This window comes from Rhinopithecus bieti, unplaced genomic scaffold (assembly GCF_001698545.2).
Source record: "Rhinopithecus bieti isolate Rb0 unplaced genomic scaffold, ASM169854v2 scaffold_10181, whole genome shotgun sequence".
Classification (NCBI taxonomy): domain Eukaryota; kingdom Metazoa; phylum Chordata; class Mammalia; order Primates; family Cercopithecidae; genus Rhinopithecus; species Rhinopithecus bieti.
The window spans coordinates 1,607,947-1,631,002 of NW_016806624.1; the positions used below are offsets into that span (position 1 = coordinate 1,607,947).

General features: G+C 36.5%; 1 protein-coding gene across 1 annotated transcript in view; it reads left to right on the forward strand.

Annotated features, from left to right (window-relative positions):
* Positions 1-23,056, forward strand: part of SREK1IP1 (SREK1 interacting protein 1) — a 50,423-nt gene that overhangs the window by 7,833 nt on the left and 19,534 nt on the right. The window contains 2 exon segments of the mRNA XM_017877120.1: positions 6,384-6,431; positions 19,295-19,422. Of these exon segments, the coding sequence (XP_017732609.1) occupies positions 6,384-6,431; positions 19,295-19,422 (176 nt within the window).

The window sequence follows — 23,056 nt, forward strand, 5'->3', positions numbered from 1 at the left end:
AAACAAACCTGAGAGGCGCCTTCTGGCCCAGTTAGGTCAGAGGCACACTTGCTTACAAACTAAAAGTTCTTAAAGATTCAGAGTGGGAGAGTTTATCAGAGGCTTGGACTGCTTCTCTGTCTCTTCCTTGTGCTTGTCTGTGAGGGAGAGTTGTGTGTCAGTTCCCATACATCTTTCTGCAGCTGCAGGCATATCCCCCAAGTCTGCTTTTATCTTTTCTATCCTAGTGCACCTGAAGGGGAAGGAATGTGCTTATTAAGGCCCACTATTTTACTGGGGCCCCATTGTAAGAGGGTGAAGTTTGGCAGTTGCTCAAGAGACTTCCCCTCCAACTCCCTTTGGGCCTGAGCTATCTTATCTGTATTTTATTGTCTGCTCTTTCTGGCTGCTTATAATTAGAAGAGAAGTAATTTCCTTGAAATGCGTGAGGCTAGAAAGGGAGCTGGAATTTAAAGCGGTGGTGTTTGTCTGAGAAGACAGTGCTCCTACTCTATCACCTTTTTTTTATACAAATGGCAACACGCCGTTAACACTGTTATGCACCTTGCTTTTTTTCTTTTTACAATATATGTTAGCGCTCATAACATCATTAAATAAAGACCATCCCCATTATTTCATACCATAATTGATTTAGTCAGTTCTCTATTGATATTTAAATTATTTCCACTCTGTCCCTATTACAAACAATGCTATAGTGAATAACATTCTACATAAGTCAGTATGCGTTTGTGCAAATAAATTGGGAGAACTAATTCCCAAATGTGAGACTGTTGTATCAGAGAGGTATATACACTATAATTCTGACAGGTTTTATCAGCTTGCTTTCCATAAGAGATAGTACTAATTTATGCTCCTGCCAGCAATGTATGAGAGGATGCCCCCCTACACTTCCTTCAGCCTTTTCAATCTTTGCGATTCTGATAAGTGAAAATGGAATCCTAGTATAGTTTTTAGTGTACATTTTACCTGTTGTTTTAAATAGAACTGAGTGTATCTCCACATGTTTCACAGTCATTTCTATTTCCGTTTCTGTGAACATCCTTTGTCCATTTTTTTCCTATTGGTTACTGGTCTTTTTCTTAGTGATTCGCTGAGATGTATGCATAGGGATAATTGCCCTTTTTTGGTCCTGTGAGGTGCAAATATTTTTTCTCAAGTTTCCATGTGTCTTTTGAGTTTACTTTTGGTGATTTTTGCCATTCAGTTTTTTTTCCAATGTCAAATTTATATGTTTTTATAAAATGCCTTTTGGATTGCAGATTGTGATTAGAAAGGAAAAATTTGAGATGGGCACACTGTATTACTCTGAACAGCCTTAGCCTTAGCAAACTTCCAAAAGGAATGGAGCCAAGAACTGCACAGGAGCCCAAGGCAGGGAAGTAGGTAACTTAGTTGAGTAAGGGCCTCACAGTATAGCCCTACTATAGTCAGTTTTACATGGATTTTGAGTGCCTTTATATCAGCCAGGGTCCTTATTCCAAACAATAGAAACTGACTAGTTAAGCAGAAAAGGAAAGATATCAGGTAGCTCACTGAATCTAAGCAAAGCCTGCATAGTAAGGGTCAGAAAATAGAAATGACCCAGGGAACCCATATCCAAGATCCTGCACAAGCCCACACCTGGTTAGGGCTGCTACTGCCAGTGACATCAGTGCCCCTGGAAACTGGATCCTGACAGCAGAATGAATTAACTGTCCCCACTTCATTGTGTTACTTGCCTCAGATCTACTAAGTCAGTTGCCTCAGATTCAAACTCTTGGGTAGAAGCATTCAGTTGCCCAATCATGAAAATTAAAGACTAATGAAGCTGAAATAATAATTTAACCAAAGACTGGTGAGGAACTAGCTGATATAAAGTACTTTATTTAGAATTCTGGTTATATTTCCCTGTCATGTAAAAGTTTCAACTTTAGGAAGGAAGATGACCTGCCAAGAAAAAGTTTCATAGTTTGTTTATTCTAAAACTATGGGATACTTGAATGATGAGTTTTATCAGTGCCTTTTGTCATGAGTTCAATTCTAATACATGCTGAGATAAGATTATTTCAGATCTATTAGAACATTTTTATTCTGTTGTAGTAATAGTAATGATGCATTAGCATAATTTTATTCAATTGTTTTAGCATGTACAGTTTCTGTGGAAACAGATTTAACACTGACTCCAGTTCTCTGAGCTTTTTTTCAACATGCAGTTGTTTTCATAATGAAAGACCCTCAGATTATATTATTCATCTGATTTTATTCCAGTCAATACTGCTACAATGTAACATATTTGTTTTTAACTATGACAGGGTTTACCAGGAAACAATGGGATTAGAGCATAATGCACAAAAGCTTCAATGACACATTAAAAAAAGATAGGAACCAACATGGTGAAACCCCATCTCTACTAAAAATACGAAAATTAGCTGGGTGTGGTAGCAATCCCAGCTACTCAGGAGGCTGAGGCATGAGAATCAATTAAACCCGGGAGGCAGAGGTTGCAGTTTGCTGAGATCACTCCACTGCACTCCAGCCTGGGCGATAGAGCAAGACTCAGTCTCAAAAAAAAAAAAAAAAAAAAAAAAAAGGGCCGGGAGCGGTGGCTCATGCCTGTAATCCCAGCACTTTGGGAGGCCAAGGCAGGCGCATTACGAGGTCAGGAGATCAAGACTATTCTGGGTAACACGGTGAAACCCCATCTCTACTAAAAAAAAAAAAAAAAAAAAAAAAAAAAAAAAAAAAAAAAAAAAAAACCCAGGCATGGTGGCGGGCACCTGTAGTCCCAGCTACTCGGGAGGCTGAGGCAGTAGAATGGTGTAAACTGGGGAGGCTGAGCTTGCAGTGAGCCGAGATCACGCCACTGCACTCCAGCCTGGGCGACAGAGCAAGACTCTGTCTCCAAAAAAAAAAAAAGATTGGAATCTCATAGAAACAGTAGCACAGTTTTACACATGTTAATTGGTTTAAAAAATGCATAAATATTACAAAAAATATGACACTTTAGCTTTTAAAAGACCTGGAGTTTGCTGTGCAAGTGAGCTTCAGAAGAGTTGCAGTTTCTATGAGTTATGAAGTGGCAGTAAGAGGGCAATAAGAAATCCATGAAAAGTTGTAACACCAGATGTGGATGGGTGTTCTCAACATTTTTGGTGAAGTGAGGTCACTAGAAATGTTTTGAGATATATGTGCTTGTGTATTTTGTATACTCCTGTGTGGTTCAGATCAGCTGGATGCAATGTTCTGCATTTACTTTGTGTTTTATGTGGATGAAAGTCACATTATGCTTAAATGTTTCCCTAATGTATCAATTACATTAGAACAATATTTGCATTTTTAAAACAAGTATTATAGTAGAAGAGACTGTACTTTTACTAGAATAATTAGAGACAGGGTCTCCCTCTGTCACCTAGGCTGGAGTGCAGTGGTGCAGTCATAGCTCACTGTAACCGTGAATTCCTGGGCTCAAGTGATCCTCCTGCCTCAGCCGCCCAGGTAGCTAAGACTAAAAGCACATGCCATGATCAGCTAATTAAAAAAAAAAATTTGTAGAGATGTGGTCTCGTTATGTTGCCCTGGCTGGCCTCAAATTCCTGGCCTCAAGGAATCTTCTCAAACTGCTGGGATTACAGGCGTAAGCCATGATGCCCCACCTCAATAATATATACTTTAAAACAATATTAAAATTTAAGGGGAAGATAACTAATGTTTTAACTTCATAACACCAAAGAAATAGTTTTAAATTATATTTATTTTTAAATTAACACTGTTTTATGTTTGGACTGTATGTATTTAAATATTTAGTTAGGATTATATCTCCATTTCAAGGGTTTGGGAATTATATGCCCTTTACCAAGAAAATGGAATAATACCTGTAATCCCAGCACTTTGGGAGGCCAAGGTGGGCGGATCACGAGGTCAGGAGATCAAGACCATCCTGGCTAACACAATGAAACCCTGTCTCTACTAAAAATACAAAACATTAGCTGGGCGTGGTGGCAGGCACCTGTAGTGACAGCTACTCAGGAGGCTGAGGTAGGAGAATGGCGTGAACCCAGGAGCTGGAGCTTGCAGTGTGCCCAGGTTGCGTGCCACTGCACAAAAAAACAAAAAAAAAAAACAGAAAATGAAATAATACTATACTGGGGCTTTCATTGGTTGATTGAAACCACTATTGGAGGATAAAATTAGTTTTAACTATATATGCATACAATGGAATATTATTCAGCCATAAAAGGGAATAAAACTCTAATACACGCTATAATATGGATGAACTTTGAAAACATTCTGCTAAGTAAAATAATCCAGGCCCCAAAGACAAGTATCGTATGATTTCCCTATGTATGAAGAACCTAGAAGAGACAAACTCATAGAGACAGAAAGTAGAATACAGATTACTAGGGGTTAGAGGGAAGGAGGAATAGTCAGTTGTTTAATGAATACAGTTAGTGTTTGGGATGATGAAAGAGTTTTAGAAATGAATAGTGATGATGGTTGTACAGCATTGTGAATGTACTTAATTCACCTAAATTGTATACTTTAAAATGATTAAGATGGTAAATTGTATGTTGTTTATATTTTATCACAATAGAAAGAAACCAGTTTTAATTTGTCTCTGGTATTTATAGCTTCAACATTGCCTGCATGTGCTACTAATTATACGGGATTACTGTATTTGTAAATATTTATCAGAACTGGATGGATATATGGCTAGTTTTTCTCTTGTCAAAATTTGAGTGTTGAATTTAGGTATTTCTTTTAATACCTAGCAATTACAGTAAGTCTTCTGGAATTTCACCAATTCCTATAAGAAATTAGATATTTTTTTCTTCTGATGGAAAACAGGAAAATATTTGTTAACCTTAATGTCCATATATATATATATAAATAAGTAAATGTCTGTATATATATATAATAATAAGTAAATTATTTTACATTTGAGGGACAGGCCAGAGTACCCTGGAATTTCTTCCTCAGTGCTGTAGAATTCCTGGAATGTTTAAACTCTTAACTGTTTACTAGATTTTTTTTTTTTAACTTTCTTTTATTTTTCAAATTTTATTTTAGATACAGTGGATACTTGTGCAGGTTTGTTACCTGGATATATTGCATAATGGTGAGGTTTGGGGTACAAATGATCCCATCACCCAGGTACTGAGCATAGTACCCAACAATTTTTCAACCCTTGTCCTCCCTCCCCTCCCACTGGTCCCTAGTATCTGTTATTGTCATCTTCATGTCTATGAGTCCCCAATGTTTCAGCTCCCACTTATAAATGAGAACATGTGGTATTTGGTTTTCTGTTCCTGTGTTAATTCACTTAGGATAATGGCCTCCAGCTGCATCCATGTTGCTGCAAAGGATATAATTTTGTTCTTTTAAATGGTTGCATAGTATTTCATAGTGTATATGTACTACATTTTCTTTAATCCACCATTGATGGCCACCTCAGTTGATTCCATGTCTTTGCTATTGTAAATAATGCTGCAATGAAGATGTGAGTGCTTGTTTCTTTTTGATGAAATGTTTTTTTTTTTGTTTTTTTGTTTTTTTGGATATATACTCAGTAATGGAATTGCTGGGTCGAATGATAGTTCTGTTTTAAGTTCTTTAAGAAATCTCCAAACTGCTTTCCACAGTGGCTGAACTAATTTACATTCCCACCAACAGTCTATAAGCCTTACCTTTTCTCCACAGCCTCACCAATATCTGTTGTTTTTTGACTTTTTAATAATAGCTATTCTGACTGGTGCGAAATGGTATCTCATTGTGGTTTTGATTTGCATTTCTGTATGATTAGTGATGTGGAACATTTTTTATGTTTGTTGGCCATGTGTGTTTGTCTTATTTATTATATTGAATTATATTGAATTAGAAAAAAATCTTAATGATTTGAGTAAATTGGCCTTTGTGTTGATTTACAAGAGTCATATAATTGAGTAGGTCATTAAGCTGGGTTAGAGATGATTTTTTTGTTGTTGCTGTTTCTTAAATAAATAAATTCTGTTGGGTTCAGTGGCTCTTTCCTACCATCCCAGCACCTTGAGAGGCCAGAGGAGGATCGCTTGAGGCCACAAGTTTGAGATCAGCCTGGGCAACAAAGCACAACCTCATATTTACAAAAAAAAAATATAAGTTAGCCAGGTGTGGTGGCACATGCCTGTAGTCTCAGCTGCTTGGGAGACTAAGGTAGGAGGATCGCCTGAACTGGGAGCTGGAGGCTGTAAGTGAGCTGTGATCCTGTCAGTGTACTCTAGCCTTGGTGACAGAGTGAGACCTTGTCTCAACAGAAAAAAAAAGAAATTCTACAACAAATGGTTTTCCTTAGCTTTTTTCATACAATGAAGTTTTTAAGTTTTTGCATATTTTTTTACTTCCTAAAATTCTATCCAATTGTATTTCAGGTTGCAACAAGGACAGTGTCAGAGCAGGCTGTAAAAAATGTGGCTACCGTAAGTATTCTAAAAGACGACATGTTTTGCATTATTCATACTGGAATCATGGCCTCTTTGGGCAACATAACATAGCATCCTGATTTCAGGGGCCCAGTTGCATAGTCCTTTAGCCCTAAGCTAACATGTAGTTGTTACAGAAATTCCTCTGTTAGCACTAAATATTCGCTTTTCTTCCCTGCTTTAGACCCAGTAACAGATAACTATGTATCTGATGACTAGCAAAAGTAGCATGAAGATACAGGTGGTTAGTAGTAGATTAAGGAGTTTGGAGAAAGTATATTTTATAAAAACTATATACATACTTATTCTTTTCCTCCTTTCCACATACTAGGAGAAAAGGTGGAGGCAATGCAAACTATTTATGAAGATTTTTTGTGTTTATTACATTTACTTTAAAGATTTAATTGGTCTCAGAATTTCTGCTCATGAGCAAAAACTTGATTTAAACAATTATTAATCTCCGTTATGATTAACTGAATGAAAAGGTAAACTTAAGCATGTGTAATTATATAATATAAATTTGTAATTTTATACTCTAAGTAAATATTCTTTAGTTAAATATAGCAATGCCTAAAGCTTTAGTAACAGCTATAGCAACAACATTTGCTATTTTCTGAGTTGTTTGCAAACCATGCAAATTAACCTGGATTGTTAATACACTGCAGTTCATTGAGGAGTTATTATATTTTACCAACTAAGAGTGATTTGACAAAAAGATGTTCATGCAAGAACGTGTGATAAGAGTACTCAGCATAAATCTCCATCAGAAGGGCACATTAAAAGCATGCTGAGAGAACAAGTCACATACTTCCAAGCAAAAGCTAAAACTGGCTCAAGGGAAGCTTGCTCAAGTAGCAGAATTGCATATATAACTATATATATTTATCACTCATATAAATGAAAACTGAAGAATGTACTTGCATGCAAGAAATGAGTACAATGAAATCTTTTCTATTTTTTAATTTGTTTATACTTATTTCCTCTTTGTTTACTTTGTTTCAACCATTGCTAACTTAAGCTTTGTTTACTTTCTTTTGATCATTGCCAACTTACCTGCCTCATTTCTTTATTCAAGAATTAAGAACCTACAAATGCTTCATTTACTTCAAAATCTGGAAAGGATTTCCCAGTCTATCTACAAATATCAGTCTCTACACTTGGACTTCTTTTAACCTAAGACTTTGAGGAAAGCAATTAAATTCATTTTCTGGAAATAGAATATTTGTTGATGTAGTCTCCTCATTGTTATGTAAGACAAAATGCAAGTATCTGCAGTAATTAGAATTCTTTAGGAGAAGCCAAGCCAGCAAATAGTTTTGTCAATATTTCCACATTTAGTTATTTTTGCTTCATTATTTAGATCTTTGATTTTAGTGATTTAGTCATTAAACAATTTCTGATTTGTCTCCTGTAGAAAAATTTAGTAATATTTCCCTTCTATGTTAAATTTACATCTCTACAGCTCTTAAGTCTCTACAGCTATTAAAGAGGAAGGTCTTCTCAATTTACGAGTCTTTCTAATATAAATTGCCTTTACAAATTAGCTTTATCTTTTATTTGGGGGCCAAAATTTTTGTATAGAGTAAGAGAAAGGTTGAGAAGATGATTCATAATATTTTTAATGGCCAAAAGTTTGGGTATATTTTTCATTGTTTACAAAAAAATATGCTCTCTCTTTTGTTGCAAAACGTAGTGTTCAGATTGTACAATTTACAAGAGTTTCCTCAATACTTGATTAGAAAATCTTATTCTCAGATAGTCAAATAGTGCAATATTATCATCTTTTAAAAGTTTCAAGTTAAGTTGAGTGTACTTATTAAATAACATGGGTCTCTCTTCTGGGCAGAATTTCCTAAGCAAAATTACTTAAAGAAATTCACAGAAAGAGTTATTTCAATAATGAGTTTTTTATTAGAATTCTTTTAAGTTGGTAACTTCAGAATACTTAAAAAGCTACAAGGACAGTAGGCCTTGGGATTATTTAAAATGTCTCAAATAATTATGATAGTTCTCAGAAAGTATGATTAAAAGATTAGTAGACCCATTGGTTGATCATAGCAGCAGGAAATAAAAACAAATTTGTAAATACCTTTAACATTTACATAAATATAAATTCATCACTTTTTTTATTGCCTGTTTGTATGTCTGTTTATTGGTGTTCAGTCTTGTGTGTACAAACCACATCTGAAATGCATTTTCTATTTTTTATAGTTTGCTTCTTCAAAGGTAGGCAAGAAGTTAAGATACTTGTAAAGAAATGTATCATTAATTCTCAACCACATTCTCTACTGTCTCCCTAGAAATCTGTAGAGGTGTTTTTTATTGTTAGCAACAGGATGGAGGGTGCAGCACTATGATGCTTACTATGTAGAGCCCAGAGATTATAAACGTCCTGCAGTGGTAGGACAGTCCTGGACAGTGAAAAATATGCTGGCCCCAAATGCCAATGGCATTCCCTTTGAGAAGCAGGTACTTTGTCCCATGATTTTAGATTCTTTTTTTCTTATTGCTATTGCCTAATTTGTCAACTGCTTTTTAAAAGCAACTTATTTAAATCTTTCTAAAAGCACAGCTTTTGTGTCCTAGAAACAACCAAACTTTTTTTCTCCACATTTATATTTTGTTGACCTATATGATATTTAATTAAACATATTTTAGAATAACAACAGACTCTTCATAGAGTAAAATATCAGATGGTGGAGTAAAATAATATAGGCATAAACTGAGGGAAAAGTGACCAGGAAGATATGGCAGAAGAAACAAGAGTGTGTAGCATTACATTAGCCAAAGGAGGAAATATTTTCAAAATTGAGGGGAAATTGTCAGGTGCAACAGGTAAGAGTTATAAGAAATGAACTGAAAAATGTTATTTGGGTTTGGCAGGTAGGATGCTTTGCTTCCCTTAGGAAGATCAGTTTAAGTAGAGTTGTAGGTCATGAAACAAACTGTGTAGATTCAGGCCTGAGTGGTGAGGGATGAAATAGAGAAAGCCAGTGTCTCCATTTTCAAGAAATTTCCATGAGAGAGGTGGGAAGCATTGGGTAATTTCTAGAAGAAACTGGGATAAATGGAGAAGGTTTTTTCTTTCTCTCTTTCTTTTTTTAAGATATAAAATGTTGGTATAGACTGAGGGACCATTAGAGGACATATTGCAAATACTGAAGATAAGGAAAGATTAAGCAAGTTCCTTTAAGAGGTATGGCAAGGATACCTCTGAAATTTGGAAGAAACTAGATGAGAATAGATACAGATGTTTTCAGGTAGCGATAGAAAGTAGGAGATCCAGCCTGATAATCTCAATTTTGTTTGTAAATTAGAAGACAGGATTGCCTCCTTAGGTAGGGAGTTTGAGTAGGACAGGACAGTGAATGATGAATGTTTTGAGACAGGTACCAGTTTGGGAAAGTCACTGAGGGAAGCAGGAGAGGAAGTTGACTAAGGACAAATAAAAAATGCTAATATGCATGAATGTGTGGTTGTTACACTCAAGCATTGCCTGACTACTCTGTGGGGTGGTGGGGGAGTGGTGGGTAACAACCCAGAGAAATAGTAACTTAGAGTCAGATTCGTTTGTCTGCAATGAGGATGAACAGGGGTATATAAAAGAGTCAGACTTGTAAAAAGTTGTTCATATTGTCAGTAATGAGAGATTTGAGACTGGGAGAAAATGAAGGTGTTAAGGGAATAAAGATCATAATGAGAATCAAAAACAGATCTATGCGTGAGTGTAAATGAATGAAAAAGCTAGAAGGATTAAAGACACAGTCAGAGTTTAATATTGGAGTTTAAAATTTCAGAGATAAAACAGTTGCAGATGATAACAAGGACCATAGTGTGGCCGTGGAATCTAGAACGTCAGGGAACCCAGAAAACCTATCCGACAACCTACACTGTCCATTCAAGCTCGTGGCAGGAGCTTGGGGTAAAGAGCTAGAGTATGAGCCAGATTCAAAAAAATTCAATGAATGGAGCTATTAACCTACAGCAGGCAGCTGAGTGGACAGTTAAGGATTACTACTTGGAAACAATATTGAGAAGCCTGGAGAATACTAATAATACTGGGGTAAAGGATAATTAACTACAGAGAAATGCCCTCAAGGAAGAGCCAAATATCCCTTAAGTGTAGTGGCAATATTATGTGAGCACATAGGGCAGTTACATGTTTAAGAATCTATTGAAAAAGACTAGGAAAGGGGCAATGATCAGCTAGGTCAGTGGGGAAATAAAACAGATAAATATGAGGATAAGATTTCCAAGGAAGGTGGCCAGGTACAGTGGCTCATGCCTGTAATCCTAGCTCTTTGAGAGACTGAGGCAGGCAGATTGCTTGAGCCCAGGAGTTTGAAACCAGCCTGGGCAACATGGTGAAGCCCCATCTCTACAAAAAACAAACAAACCAACTAGCCAGGCATAGTGGCGTGCACCTGTAGTTTCAGCTACTTGGGAGGCTAAGGTGGGAGGTTGGCTTGAGCCCAGGATGCAGAGGTTGTAGTGAGCTAAGATTGTGCCACTGCACTCCTGCCTGGGCAACAGAGCCAGACCCTCTCTCAAAGAAAAAAAAAAAAAAAAAAGACTTCAAGAAAGAATATATGACTACAGAAGAGGCCAGCATTTTTAGGGGAGGAACCAAAATGTTAGGAATGTGGAAGCTTGGTGGAATGAACTGGGTTTAGGAATTTAAAAGCTTATAAAATAGCTGTGTGTTCTTAAATCTGAGGATTTTAGATAGAGCTAAAGCCTGGTTAAGTTAGTAGCTGTTAGCATAGTCTATATATTCTGTAAGCCCAGAAGTAGACATTTGGGTACCCTATTTATAAAACAAGAGGGGTTTGTGTGTGTGTGTGTGTGTGTACATTGACAGATTTTTATCTGCAGTCAAAATGAAACTGGAGGGTTTTTTTTGTTTGTTTTTGGTTTTTTTCTTTTTTATTACTTGGCATTTGCTAATATAGCTACTCCTGGAGGGAGGAAAGGGAAGAATATGCTTTTCCTTGTATTAGTAAAATAAATGGTCATAACCTGGTACCGTGTACTAAATACCTATTTGGTGCTAGTCTCTGTACTAACTGCATGAAAGATATTATTTTATTCTTAAAATAACTCTGTAAAGTAGGTTTCATGATCTCCAGTTTTATGAACATTCAAGACAAATGGTTCTGGCACCAGATTACTTAGGTACAAACCTCTGTTGGCACTTACTAGCTATGTGATATTAAGCAAATTGCTTGATCACTGTGTTTCAGTTTCCTGTATGTAAAGTAAGATCATTATAGTACCTGATCCCATAGAGTTGTTGTGTAGATTAAATGAGTTCATGCAAGTATTTGGATCAATGACTGGCTTCAGTAAATCCTCAATAATTGTTGTTATTTTTGTTATTGTTACAAATCAGAAAACTGAGGCCCAGGATTACTGTGTTAGTCAGTGGGAAAACTGAGATATGAACTCTGGTTATCTGGAAGATTTAATACTACGCCATGCTCCTTTTCATTTGCTTTTTTAAAAAATTGTGTTAAAATATATATAACACAAAATTTGCCATTATAACCATTTTTTAAATATACAATTCAGTGGCAGTAAATACATTCACGATGTTGTAAAGCCATCATTACTAATAACAAAACTTTTTCATTGCCCCAAATCTATAACCATTAACCAGTAACTCTCCACTCCCTCCTTTTCCCAGTCCTTATTAACCTGTCTATCTCTGTGAATTTGCCCATTCTAGATATTTCATATAAGTAGAATCATACATATTTGTCCTTTTGTGTCTGACTTATTTCCCTTAGCATAATATTTTCATAGTTCATCCATGTTGTAGCATGTATTATAACATCATTCCTTTTAATGTCTAAATTATTTCTCTATATGTATATACCACATTTTGTTTATCCATTCGCCTGTGGATAGACCCTTGGTTGTTTCCACATTTTGGCTATTATGAATAGTGCTGCAATGAATATTGATGTACGAGTATCTGTTTGAGTCTATGTTTTCAATTCTTTGGGGTATGTACATAGGAGCAGAATTACTATGTTGACTTTTTTGAAAAACTGCCAAACTGGTTTTCTTTTTTTTGAGACGGAGTCTCGCTCTGCCGCCCAGGCTGAAGTGCAGTGACGCCATCTCGACTCACTGCAACCTCTGCCTCCCGGATTCAAGCGATTCTCTTGCCTCAGCCTCCCAAGTAGCTGGGAATATAGGCGCGTGCCACCATGCCTGGCTGCTTTTTTGTATTTTTAGTAGAGAAGGGGTTTCACCGTGTTAGCCAGGATGGTCTCAATCTCCTGACCTTGTGATCTGCCCACCTCTGCCTCCCAAAGAGCTGGGATTACAGGCGTGAGCCACCGTTCCTGGCTGAAAAGCTGCGAAACTGGTTTTCGTAACAGCTATACCATTTTACATTCCCACTAGAAATGTACAAGGGCTCTAATTTCTCTGCCTTTTTGCCAACACTCATTATTTTCCTTTTTAAAAAATAGCGATTTGTGATCATAAGAAATATATATTTGGTCATTGTCCCTGGTTCTTGACACAGAGCTTCTAAAACTCTTGAAATTTCCTGAGTGATAGGGGTGATAGGAGAATCTTTTATTATTCATATCATGCCCCTTTCAACCATGCCTGAGTTTATACTATTAAGGTGATCTCTTGGGAGGCTCCTAAATCATTTCAGGATGAGGGCCAGTTGCCAGAGGAACAATCCATGTGATTAGAAAGTTGGAGCTTTCAGCCCCACTTCCAGACCTCCAGAAAGGGGAGAGGGATGAGAAGCTAGAGATTGAATTTAATCACCAGTGGTCAGTAATTGAATCAATCATGCCTATCTAATGGGGCCTTCATAAAAACCCCTAAACTACAGGGTACAGAGAGCTGCTGGATTTGTGCAGGCATAGAAGTGCCTCGATTGTGGCACACAGAGAGCACGTGGAAGCTCTGTGCCACTTCTTTGCCCTGTGCATCTCCTCCATTTGGCTGTTCTGAGTTCCGTGCTATATATAGTAAACAGGTAATAGTAAGTAAACCGTTTTGTTGAGTTCTGTGAGCTTTTCTAGCAAATTTTCGAATTTGAGGATGGGGTTGTGGGAACCCCCTGACCTCATAAAGCTGGCTGGTCAGAAGTACGGCTAGGCCGTCAGAAGTACGGCCTGGACTCACTATAGGCATCTGAAATGGGAATAGTCTTGTGGGTCTGAGCCCTTAACTTGTGCTAACCCTGGGTAGTAACAGAATTGAATTGAATTGTTGGATACCCAGTTAGTGTCCAGAAAGTTGGAGAACTGGCTGTGGGTGTGGAAAAAACCCACACATTGGATGTCAGAAGCGTTATGAGTAGAAACAATTCAGACCATTCTCGTAGGTATGAAGTGGTATCTCATTGTGGTTTTGATTTGCATTTCTTTAATGACTAATGATGTTAAGTATCTTTTCATGTACTTATTGGCCATTTGTATTTCTTCTATGGACAATGTCTATTCAAGCCCTTTGCTCATTTTTTCACTGGGTTTTGTTGTTGTTGTTGAGTTATAGTTGTTCTTTATGTATTCTGGATATTAAGCTCTACCAGAGAGATGATTGCAAATATATTCTCCCATTCTGTCACTTTTCACTTTCCTGATAATTTTGCACAAAAGTGTTTAATTCTGATGACCATGTTATCAATTTTTTTCTTTCGTTGCTTGTGTTTTTGATGTCAGATCTAAGAATCCATTGCAAAATCCAAGGTAATGAACATTTACTCCTATGCTTTCTTCTAAGAGCTTTACGGTTTTATATTTTATTTTATTTGACCCATTTTAGTTAATTTTACATATGGTCTGAGGTGAGGGGTCCAACTACATTCTTTCCCATGTGGAAAAGTTGTCTCTGTACCATCTGTTGAAAAGACTATTCTTTCCACGCTGGATGGACTTAGCACTCTTGCTAAAACTCAGTTCGCTATGTAAGTGTGGGTTTATTTCTGGACTTTCAATTCTATTCCATTGGTCTGTGTGTCTATTCTGTGTGTCAATCAACTGCTTTGATTGCTATAGGTTTATGATAAGTTTTAAAATCAAGAAGGGTGAGTCCTCCACCTTTTTTTTTCTTCTACATTGTTTGCTACAAGAACATTTAGATTGCTAGCCATAAGAACTGTAATTTGCAACACAGTTATTACCTAGGCTTCACTAACTTATTCCCCAATAGAAAAAAAAATCAGTAAGAAACTTTATTTGTACTTTTGCAATTGATTTGTCTTATCGCCTTAGGGTCACTTTGCTTGAAGCAAAGCTAAAATGGGTGTGGGGCAGAGACTGCTACCAGTGTGGTCATTATTTAAGCATTTTATTTATTTTAAATATTCATTTCAATGAGAGGATGAGAGGTATTTGTGTACAAAGCTAGCTTAAGTACATCATCAGGATGTTAAGTGATCATCAGGAGTTTTTGTTTGTTTGTTTGTTTGTTTGTTTGTTTGTTTGTTTTTTCTGAGGCAGTTTTACTCTGCTGCCCAGGCTGGAGTGCGGTGGCACAATCTCAGCTCACTGCGACCTCCACCTCCCAGGTTCAAGCGATTCTTGTGCCTTAACCTCCTGAGTAGCTGGAATTACAGGCATATACCACCATGCCCAGTTAATTTTTGTATTTTTAGTAGAGACAGGATTTCCCCATGTTGGCCAGGCTGGTCTTGAACTCCTGTACTCAAGTGATCCACCTGCCTCAGCCTCCGTAAGTGCTGGGATTACGGGCGTGAGCCACCATGCCCAACCTGTGTCATCAGGAGTTCTGATCAAAGAGGCAAGCCAAACCAACCCAGAAAGGTTTCCATTCTGCTACAAACATGGGTAACAATGCAGGAGGGAAAAAGTGTTATGTCAACAGCAACCACAACAACAACAAAAAACCCAACTCAGAAGAATGAAAGGGAAATCCCCAGGTGCTAGACAAGAAAAGGAGCTCGAAGTCAGAGTGGGAAATCTTAGTTGAAAACAGTGGATCCACAGGCCTACTGGGTAGGCAGTTAAGAGCTGTGGAGTGACGCTTTCAAGCCCTGGGAATGGCAGTATGGCAAGGCTGGAGCCCCTCACATAAAGTCAGACTCCTTAAAAAGGCTATGAAGCAAGGATTAGAAAAAATTTCACTCACTGAAAGAAGCAAGAATGCATATAGTGTGTTTGAGTTCCCATAAAATAATTAGAAGAAAACAAATAATCGAGAATTGGCAACCTCAGCTTACACCTTGTAAGTGTATCTAACTATGAGGAGTGAATTTACACTGCTTCCAGTGAGGCAGGAACTATTTTTCCCATGCTAAGAAATTAATGTTAAAAATTGTGCTGATATCAAATCAAATTTAAAAAATTAAGTCCAATTACATGTTGTGATTAATAAAACTACACGTAAAACTAAAAACTACACAGAAATTTTCAAAATAAAAGGATAAGGCAAAAACACATATTTGATTGAATATTGCTGATAGTCCACTGTTTTACCTACAAAAATGGCAATTTCATATTACCCAATGAATAATGAACAAAAGAGCACTAGTGGAACTGTTAGCGGTGGCAGGTATCCAAGTTACCTGTGGCGAATCTGTACAGGGTCTGTAGCAGCCTCTATTCTTGCCACCTCAGAAGAATTCTACTGAGGGTCATAAGACAGAAAAAGAGACGGAGGCAAGTTTCAGAGCAGGAGTAGACGTTTATTAAAAAGCTTTAAAGCAGGAATGAAAGAAAGGAATATATACTTGGAAGAGGCCCAGGCTGGCACCTTGAGGTCAAGGCCCCATTTAACCTTGAACCTAGCATTTTACATGCTGACTTACTTCCAGCGTCTTGCACCCCTTTCCCTTCATTCTTCCCTTATGCATGGTGCCCTGCCTGCGCTTGGGAGGTGAGCATGCACGGTGTGTTTACTGGAGTTGTACACATGTTTACCTGAGGCTTTTTCTTCCCTTTTCTGATGGAATGCCCCTAGAAGGTCATACTTCATTTTTTTTCTCTTAATGCACGTGCTCGAGCCCACTTGCCCAGTTCCTGAGATCTTACTGGAAGCTGCTGATTATCAATTTCAGGTATTTTTACCTATTCAGAAACTGCCTCTCCCTGGCACTGGCTGTGACTAATTATCATTTTAGAGAGACAGTGTAACAGCTGCTGGACCATCACTTGATGGTTGCCTGATGTTCCTTTGTGAGTAGGGGAGCCCTCTCCTGCTCCACTCATGCCTGACTAGCTACCTACTTGAGGCAAAAGCACTTCTGGCGATAAGGGGAAACTCAAGAACAATAAACTAAAAAGATAAAGTAATGATCTTGAGAGCATTTACTGTTGTCTCTCTATGTATATATTTATAGCAAAAACTGTATTACAAGGAGAAATTGACAAACCTACCCTAGAGAAAACCTGGTTTATGTTCACAGAGACATGTACAGCTGCTCATTTCAGCATTGTTTATAATAGCAATTGTTGACAAATTAATACTTGTATAATCTTAGGTACTTCTATCAGAAGTTATTAGACCAAAAAAATAAGGTGGAGAAGAGTTGAACAAGCAAACAGATATAGAACCCTTTTCAACAAATAGCAGTATATGGTTGTGTTGTTTAACAACAGGGATACACTGTGAGAAGTGTGTCATTAGGCAATTTCATCTTTGTGTGGACATTATAGATTATACTTTCACAAACTTGGATGTATAGTCTACTATACATCTAGGCTGCGTGGTATAGCCTGTTGTTGCTAGGCTATGAACCTGTACAGCGTGTTCCTGTACTGAATAGTGTAGGCAGTTGTAACACAGTGGTAAGTATTTGTGTGTCTAAACATATCTAAACATTGACAAGGAACAGTATTATAACCTTAGGGGACATGTGTTGTCTATGTGGTCCATCATTGACGTAAACACCATTATGCAGTATGTGACTGTGTTTTTCAAATACTTAACAAATCTTTCCTAAATTTACTACATCCTAGGCCATGAAAGAAGTCTCATCAAATACCAAAGAACTAATATCATACAGATCCCATTCTCTGATAACAGTGTAGTAAATTTAGAGATTGACAATAAACACAAAGCCTGAAAACTCCATATGTTTGGAAGCTAAAAAGAGTGCTTCTGAATGATTCATTTGTTCGGATATCACAGTGAGGAAAACTTGTTCCAATAATATGGCAGACTAGACTAAGAAACAACTAAGAAACTTGTATAAAATGTGCAATACATATTTTAGGTACATTAATATACTAGGAAGAAAATAAAGAATTAAAGAATATTCAAAGGCCAACAACCGAAGAAAAGGAGAAGTTCCAGGAATTAAGCCTTGAGGGTATTTGATTAACCCAAGGCTCTTGAACTTCTATTTGTCATAGGCCGACAGGATGCAGGGGATAAAAGCAAGGCGCAGGGCCCTGCCCAAGCAAAATTGGAACTCTAATTAGGGAGTCTCTGATATAAACCTAGGATTCCCAAAGGACTTCACTCACAAAATAAGAGACAACTAGAAACTACCCCTAGCATAGACTTGTAGTGAATCATTAGTGGATCGTGAAATGAATTGTTTGGTCACCATTAGCACTGGTTGTTTTAAACACTGAATATAGAAATCCTTCAATTAACTTTTGTTTCAGTTTTTTTGTGTTAGAGTGTATTTATCCATGAATGTGTGTGTGAATGCACTTGGTTGCATTATTTTTTACTGTTCTCAGTTGTTAAGAAAACTTAAAAGCTGCTACCCTAAAGAAAACCTAGTACATGTGCAACTGCTTATTTCAACACTGTTGATAATAGAGACATGTACAACTGCTTATTTCAACACTGTTAGTGAACTACTGGAAGCAACCTATGTTTCTATCAATAGTACGATAAATAAATAAATATAATTTTCATACAGTAGAACATTATCAATTAGATAAAATGAGCAAATTACACCTGTTATATTAACATAGATAAATCACAAAATATTGGGTGGCAGGAAAAAATTGCAGGTATAGGTATAATTGAGTTTATTTTTTTCAGAATACACATCACAATATGTTGTTTGGGAATGATGGAGACCAACTTTAGTGCAGTTGCTTCAGAAGACAAAAAAATTCAATGAGATTGAGAAAGTGTTGCAAAAATTGATATAAGCTCTCCAGCTGTGTGCGTGTGTGTGCACAGGCACGCGAGTGAGCTTTTTCCTTAAATGAATTGAAAGTGAGCATGACAAAATGTTAACATATGGATGATAGGTATTTAGGTATTGGTTATATTGTTTTCTGTACTTTCATAGTGTTTGTAATATTTGACTTTCTAAAACATATATGTAAGTGGATAACTGTTGTAGTTTTCTTATAGGGTAGAGTCTTTAGGGAAATGATGCAAGAATTAAACGTTTAGGTATTCTTTAGTAAAGCATATTCGGTTATATTAATGCTTGTGTATTATTATGCCAACTTTAATTAGATGAAAGGTATATAATTCCATGAGTACGTTAGTCAGACTGGGAAAGAAAAGGTATGGCAAAGGAATACAATATAAAATCCCAAGTATGATGGTATTTTTGTATTTACTTAGTTTAGTTAAAGATATTACTGTATTTTTAGAAAGGGAAATAGAATAACTCAATACTTTGAAATCCATAAGAAGTGGTCCCCAAAATGCTTATTGAATAAGGAGTTCTGATGAAGAAAGGAAAAGTTCTTTCTCAGTATTGCATTCATGGAAAAGTATAGGAAAAATAACCAAACTACTACCAACTGAATAAAAGTTAAAGCTTTCTACACTATATTATTGAAATTGTAACTTATTGGTTACCATGAGGTGGCAAAACATACAAAAATACATAATGTATCTTTAGTTTTATCATTCACATTTTTTTGTTTGTTTGTTTCACTTAGCTGGTCACCTGACTTTTGAATGCCGCAATTTTCTCCGAGTAGACCCTAAAAGGGACATAGTTTTGGATGTCAGCAGTACAAGTAGTGAAGACAGCGATGAAGAGAATGAAGAACTGAATAAATTGCAGGCATTACAGGAAAAAAGTAAGCAATATTTTTTTTTCCATTCTTTAGAAATGTTTGTAAATGTCATATTATATCATGCTTTCCATTACACTTACTAAGATCTCTTGTATAGTTTATGTAAGAGCCACTGCATAGGAAACAAGTTTTAAATACTGTAAGTTTCTTGCCTAAAATTGAACAGCTAAGCAATTACAGATCCAGGAGGCAAGTCTATTTCTGACACACAGCTTATGTTTTTTGTTGTTGTTTTTTCCCCATCACATTAGGATATGTGTCAAATGGCTGAAAAAGTATGATTTAAGATTCGGTTTCTAGTCCTATTTGGCAATTTGTTTTAGCACGTGACTTTCACCAAGTCACTTAACCATCCTGAGGCTCGGCTGCCTTGTGGGATAACACAAAATATTGGATTGTCAAATGATGCTCAGGTAGATCAGCGATGTTAGCCAGTATCAAGCTTCGCTAATAATTTCAAGTATACAAGTGATCATGAGGCATAGGCAAAGCAGAGAGTTCTGGGCATGCCAGTACAGCTCCCCAGGTGTTTCCTTTCTACTTCAGAACCCACTCTGATCAATGTTAACAAGAAGTTCCTTTATTACTTCTACCAAAGAAAGTTGATTTGGTCATGAAACATACGCATTTTATGCTTGGGAGCTACACCCCATAAATCCATAGATTCCAGGTTTGTTTACCATCAGCAATCTCAGTTACATCCTACTAAAAGGACGTAAATAATAATTATGTAAATAAGGATTCTGTGGCTAACAGATATCATTTATTTTTTTTCCAGGAGATCTGTTGTTAGTGTGTTTCAGAGAGATTTCTCCAGGTCACTCTCTGTCTTTCCTGGGTACATCCTCCTCTCTCCCTAGAGAGAGAGTGAATTGCAGACCTATTATTTAATCCTTTCTTTCCCACGTTGTGTATAAAATAGCTCATCCGTGCCGTGGGGTTTTTAGGGATAAAATGTGATGCCATAAATTAAACTACTTTGTAAACTACAAAATGCAATATGGTAAATATCACTCTGAAATAAAATATAACTTGTTTGAATATAATCTTAGACAAGGAATGAGAGTTATAAATTTTAAATTCATTTTAGTTTAGATTATCAATGAACATTAAACAATAAACTTTGTTTTTAATATCAAACTTTCCATATTATGTCCAGTTAAGTGAAGAAGTCAAATGTAAGGTGCTAGAACAAGCTAAAAAGGAAAAAGAGGCAGAGAATCCCAAAGAGGGCAAACAAGAATCATATTATATATGAGTATATACAGCTTCAGGGTAAAGATAGTTGATTGAATACACACAGTTTTGTTCTCTACTGGAATACCACTAAAATGACAGATGTAGAAAAAAATTTAAAGACATCAACTCACAAGGGCAAAGAAAATGAGTTAGGAGGGAATAGCAGTAAAATTTTGGAAACTGAAAAGCAGATGGGTGATAACTGATTACACTCTTGAAAAAGCCAAATTCTTTAGCAATGTGGAAAGCTGTGAAGTAACCCGATATATATTCTAAAATCCCCTAAAGACATGATAATTAGTATCCTTGGGTGCCTCTGGCTGAATATAAGGCTAAAAACAGGAGGATTGGTTTGAAGTCTGCAGGAGTTAAACCTTCAGTCCCCTTCCCCTATGAAGTCAGATGACTTCATCACCCCAGCAGACTACTGGAGGTTTATTTTCTAGACAGGGTAAAACATAAGTTCTTTAGACTGGGACACACTAACCATAGCTGAAAACAGGGAGGAAGTTAAAGGCTGAGAACTTTCCAGCCCTCTTCACCTATTTGGTTCCCAGACATGTATCACAATTAGTCTAGGAAATACTTCACTCAAATGAGTCCCAGAAAGAAAATGTCCAAGAACTGAATGACATTAGTTTTACAATTGAAAAGGTTCCACAAGTACCAAACACAGAGCTAAAAATAGACCCACACAAAGGCACACCATTATAAAACTTCATATCACAGGGAACAAGGAAAATATAATCCAGGCTTCCAGGATCAGGGATTAAACAAGTCATCAGTCAAAGATCAGGAGTCAGAATAACTTTCCACTTCTTTGAAGCAGTCCTGAAAGCTAATAGATGTGGGGAATGCCTTCACATTTTGGAAGGGAAATTATATCCAAGTCAGAATAATATTCTCAACCAAATTATTAGCCAAGTGTGAAAACAGAATAAAGTTGTTTTCAGATATCTTCTTTTAGGTTGATTTTATATATGGCATGAGGTGAAGGTACAGTTTTATTCTTTTGTGTGTGCATATACACTTGACACAAGACCATTTGCTAAAGACATCCTTTTCCCATTGTGTGTTCTTAACACCCCTCTTGGTCAGTTCATCATATATGCGTGTGCTTATTCCTGGACTTCCTATTCTGTTCCAGTTATTCTGCTCTCCAGTTCTTTAGAAGAATTCTATTCTTCTAATAGAATTTAGAATTCTATTCTTCCTATTCTGCTCTCCAGTTCTTTAGAAGTCTATGTGTCTGTCTTTATGTCAGTACAATACTATTTTAATTACTATAGCTGTGTAATATATTTTGAAATCAAGGAGTATGATGCTTATAGCTTTGTTCTTCTTAAGATTGCTTTGGCTATATGGGGTCTTTTGTGGTTCCATATACAGTTTTGGATTATGTTTTATATTTCTGTCAAAAGAGCCATTGGGATTTTGGTAGGGATTCCATTGAATCCATAGATTGCTTTAGATAATGCAGGCATTTTAACAATATTTTTTCAGTCCATGAACACAGATATTGTCAAATGCTCTTTCTGCATCTACTGAAATATTCATTTGATTTTTAGCCTTCCTTTTCTTAATGTGGTGTATCACATTTATTGATTTGCATATATTGAGCCATCCTTGTATCCCATGGATGAATCCCACTTGATCATAGTGGATGATCCTTTTAATGTGCCACTGAGTTTGGTTTGCTAGAATTTTGCTGAAGATTGTTGTATGTATGTTCATCAGCTGTATTGGTCTGTAATTTTATTTTCTTAAGGTACCTTTGTCTGGCTTTGGTATCAGGGTGATGCCAGCCTTATAAAATAAGTCTGGAAGTGATCTCTTCTCTCCAGTTCTTTAGAAGTGCTTTAGAGGAATTGGCTTAATTGCTCTTTAAATGTTTGGTAGGCTTCACCAGCAAAGCCATCTAGTCCTGGGCTTTTCTCTGTTGGGAGGATTACTGACCCAATCTCCTTACTTGTTACTGGTCTGTTCCTATTTTTGATTTCTTCATGATTTACTCCTGATACATTTTATGTTTCAAGGAATGTATTCTTGTAAGTTATCCAACTTGTTGGCATATAAATGTTCCTTGTATTCTCTTATATAGTTATATATTTATATAACACCCCTTTATATTTCTGTGACATCACTTATACTCTTTTTTCAGTTCTAATTTTGACCCTCTGTTTTTTTTTCAGTTAGTCTAGTTAAAGATATGTCAATTTTATCTTTTTATTAAAAATCTCTTAGTTTCTTTGAGCTTTTCTGTTGTTTTTCAAGTCTCTATTTCAGTTATTGTGGTTTTTTTTTTTTGTTCTAGTTTCTTAAAGGTATAATGTTTGGTTGTGTTTTTTCGAGACCCTTCTTTTTTTTTTTTTTTTTTTTTTT